The sequence below is a fragment of the Octopus bimaculoides genome, chromosome 7 (assembly GCF_001194135.2).
Source record: "Octopus bimaculoides isolate UCB-OBI-ISO-001 chromosome 7, ASM119413v2, whole genome shotgun sequence".
Classification (NCBI taxonomy): domain Eukaryota; kingdom Metazoa; phylum Mollusca; class Cephalopoda; order Octopoda; family Octopodidae; genus Octopus; species Octopus bimaculoides.
In genome coordinates this window covers 39,860,249-39,864,262 of record NC_068987.1, presented here as the reverse complement: position 1 = coordinate 39,864,262, position 4,014 = coordinate 39,860,249, and the positions used below count along the sequence as shown (strand labels likewise).

At 34.6% G+C, this 4,014-nt stretch overlaps 1 protein-coding gene across 19 annotated transcripts in view; it reads left to right on the top strand.

Moving 5' to 3' along the window:
• LOC106880867 (dual specificity protein phosphatase CDC14A) overlaps positions 1-4,014 on the top strand; it is a 385,993-nt gene that overhangs the window by 108,922 nt on the left and 273,057 nt on the right. For all 19 annotated transcript variants that reach the window (XR_008264591.1, XR_008264594.1, XR_008264589.1 and 16 more), the window contains exon 3: positions 409-484. Coding sequence is in view for 13 of the 19 variants with exons in the window: in XM_052969515.1 (XP_052825475.1) it covers positions 409-484 (76 nt within the window). In the remaining 6 variants the exon portion in view is untranslated. The remainder of the gene's footprint in view (positions 1-408; positions 485-4,014) is intronic.

Sequence of the window (4,014 nt, the reverse complement as noted above, 5' to 3'; positions counted from 1 at the left end):
GGCACATAAAAGACACCATTTCAAGCGTGGCCGTTTTCGTGCGGGTGACACGTAAAAGCACCCACTACACTCTCTGAGTGGTTGGCCTTAGGAAGGGCATCCAGCTGTAGAAACTCTGCCAAATTAGATTGGAGCCTGGTGTTGCCATCCGGTTTCACCAGTCCTCAGTCAAATCGTCCAACCCAAGCTAGCATGGAAAGCGGACGTTAAACGACGATGATGATGATGATGATGATATATATATATATATATATATATATATATATATATACTGAGTGCACATGCACACACATGTTAAGTTTTGTTACAGCAAACTACTTTGTTTAATAACTTATTACTTGTCTGCTGATTTGTGAGTTGTGTTACTTTATGCTTTCATTTTCATTTTCTTTCTTTGTTTTTCTACAGTTTTTATATGGATTTTGGTCCTTTAAACCTTGGAATGCTCTACCGGTACTGCTGTAAACTAAACAAAAAGCTCAAGGTAAAGCCACAAACTGTATTAAACAACTTCTTATACTTTTTTATTAAATCACTTTTACACTTCTGTTTTTCCATGATGGAGAGTTTTTAAAACTGTTTCTACATGTCATCTTCCAATTACATCATCTTTCAATTGTTTGACATTCTTTAATATTTCAAGGTATTCTAAATTCTTTCTAGAGCTTCTTTGTAATATATAAAACCAAACTTTGTACCATGACTAATCAAATGTCAGTTTTAATTTAAAATATTTTTAAAGTAACACGTCAAGGCATATAAATAAATAAATACAGGGTATCATATAAGAATAACAGCATTTTGATATATTTTTATTCTGATATTTCAAAGACTGAAGGTTTGTGTGATATTATTAAATTTATCTCTGAAACAACAATTCTGATTGTGTGCGTGTGCGTGTGCGTGTGCGTGTGCGTGTGCGTGTGTGTGTGTGAGAGAGAGAGAGAGAGTTTTTCTCTTAAACTGGCCTTGATCTCAATGAAAAAGATAAACCATAAACGCCTTTTCCACTGAAAGTTTGTCATCATAGTCTTCATTATCATTGTTATCACTATTGTTGGATGTTAACTTTAACTCTTATTGCCATCATTCAGTTCATCATCATCACCATGAACACCACCACCACCACCACCTCCTCTTGCTAACCACACCATACTGTAACTTCTGGTAAATTAATATGATGCTCCTCTGTAATATGTTGATTCTCATGTTCCTAGTAGGTGCAATTGCGGAAGTTAACTGAGCCATTTGATTTAAATGTAACTGCCAAACAATCTATGCTGGAAAGTGTTCTTCTTTTACACAAGTACTACTCACAAAAATTCACTCTTTGATCCTGATCATGTTTACTGAGAACATGGATAGCGCTTCAAAATGCAATGGATGCTTGATTTTGAAATTCTTATCACACAACTCACTTGCCACAGATTTTCTTGAACTCTGGCAATATGCTTCTAGTATCTTTGAAAAAATAGATTACTGCCTCTGAATTTGTAAATTAAAAATAAATTTGTTTTCTAACTATTCAAGAATCCTGAAATGACATACTACAGAGCATATGTATTAATTGAAAGTGAAACAATGTAGGTTGCAATGTACCTTCAATCTGGAATTGAACTGGCACCACAAATCTGGTTTACCTAGAGTATATCTCTTACTCTATAACATTTGCCTTGAGGTAGACAAAAAAAATTCAGTTGTGTATAGAATCTTGAATGATACAAGCCAATAAAATATGTATCTAATATTCTAATAAATGGTAAATTTTGCAGCTTCATTTCCTCTATTAACTTCATCTATTTGATATCCAACATAGAAATGGCAATGAATTAAAAGCTTCTTTCTAGTTTAGAATCAAATGACGTGTAGCATATTTTTATTTAATTTCCGTTTTTTCATTATCTGTGCATTGAATACTTAGATGTGAAATCTTAGTTGTTTACTTAGTGGTAGCTACATAACTTTAAGAAAGTGTAGTATTTCACAAAGTTGGTTGGCTGAATGACACTTAATAATTTTATTCCATTTATTGTTTCAGGATTAATAAAATATTCTCTTACAGAAACTTTTCAGTATGCATACTATAAAGTGATAGATCTGTAATGGAAGTTCATTTCCTAGTTTAGATGTTTTACTTCACTGAACTTGAGGAGAGATTACCTCTGCCAGAAAGACTCCCTTGCTACAGTGCATAAAAATGAAACTTGGGGTGATAACCCCAAGACCCATTAAAAGTTTGAAAGGTTTACATTAAATGTCGAATAAAATAGATAAGCTCCTGTTCTAGAACCACTTCAATCACAGGTCTTCCACCACCATAACCGCCACCTCTGAAATTTCCGTAACCACCTCCAGCACCAAAGTTGTCTCTTCCAAAGCCTCTACTAAATCCAGGAAACCAGTCACCATCAGAGCCATGATAGCTAGGTCCACCACCCATTCTACTATTGTTTATTTCAGATTGAGACAGAGCCTTCTTTACTTCAATTTGCTTTCCGTTTAAGGTCAAGTATTTTTTCAAGGCAAGTTTGTCCACAGTATCATAGTCTTCAAAGAAAATGAAACCAAATCCTTTCTTCTTACTAGTGGTTTTAGCAATAATCAAGTCAATGTTTGTTATTTTGCCATGGGGGTCAAAAAACTCCCATAACTGATCATCTGTTATGTCTTCTTTAAGACCACCAACAAATATTTTCTTGACAGTTGCTTGAGATTCAGCGTCATCTTTTGGTATAGCATACTTGGTCTCAACTTAATGGTTGTCCAAAGAATGTGGTCTTTCCTTCTGAGCTTCATCAACTTCACTCATATTTTTGTAAATAATGAAGCCAAACCCTCTAAACCATTTAGTACTGGGGTTTCTCATCGCTACATACTCAACGATATCACCCCATTTTGAGAGGTATTTCTTCAAACTTTCTTCATTGGTATCATAACTTTAACCGCCAATGAAAAGTTACCTGAATTTCTCAGAATCAGGTCCATCATCAAAGTGTTTTCACCCATGTCTGGGATACTTCCTTTGAGAAGGAGACGAATAATCTCCTTCCATTATAACTGCTGAGAGACCTGTTGAGTCTGTTATGCACAGTACAATTGGTGCAGTGAAAATTCCTTGGTACAGCCTTGAGACATGTGGTATATTCTGTCAGACACTTGTGATTGTATATGTTATTGGAATATTAAGCCATCTGTACTTCTGTATGTACGTATATGTTTCTCTAATTTTGTTTGGTACATGATTGCTATTTCTTTGACCCAAACTTGGTGCTTTACTGTTTAGGTACCTATTCACTTGAATATTGAACTCTTATAAATATTGTTTTATTCAGTCATTTGACTGCAGCTATGCTGGAGCACTGCCATTAGTCGAAGAAATCGACTCCAGGCCTTATTCTTTGTAAGCCTAGTACCTATTCTATCGATCTCTTTTGCCAAACTGCCAAGTTATAGGGACATAAACACACCAACATATATATATATATACATTTATAAATATGTGTATGTATGTATGTATATATATATATATATATATATATATATAAGGAGTTTTCATCAGGATGACTCAAACTAATAGGTATGTGTTCTTAGTGCTAAAATAGGTATGCAACTAAAATTCCAGTTTGAACAGCAGTTGAAGTTGTGGTTATGTGATTGTCTTGTTCAAAACAGCTAAAGGTGGCTTCCCTTTGAGTCTGTAGGTATAGGTTAAAGTAGTGAAGAAAGGCAAATAGTTAGGCAAGGCATGATAAGGAACTTTAATTTCATTGAATTCAATCTAAATTCAGCTACATAACAAATGGTAAAAATAGTAAATAATAGTCTTTGACGGCTGTGTCTGGGTGTCTCAACTATTGGGGCATCTCAACTATTGGGGTATCTTAACTATTGGGTTATCTTAACTATTGGGGCATCGTATCAAATAAAGACTCTGTAAGTTCAGTATTCCATCATCAGAGAGATATGGGTTAGACAGTGGAAGAATGTTCCTCTCAGTGATATTTGTTGTGGTTC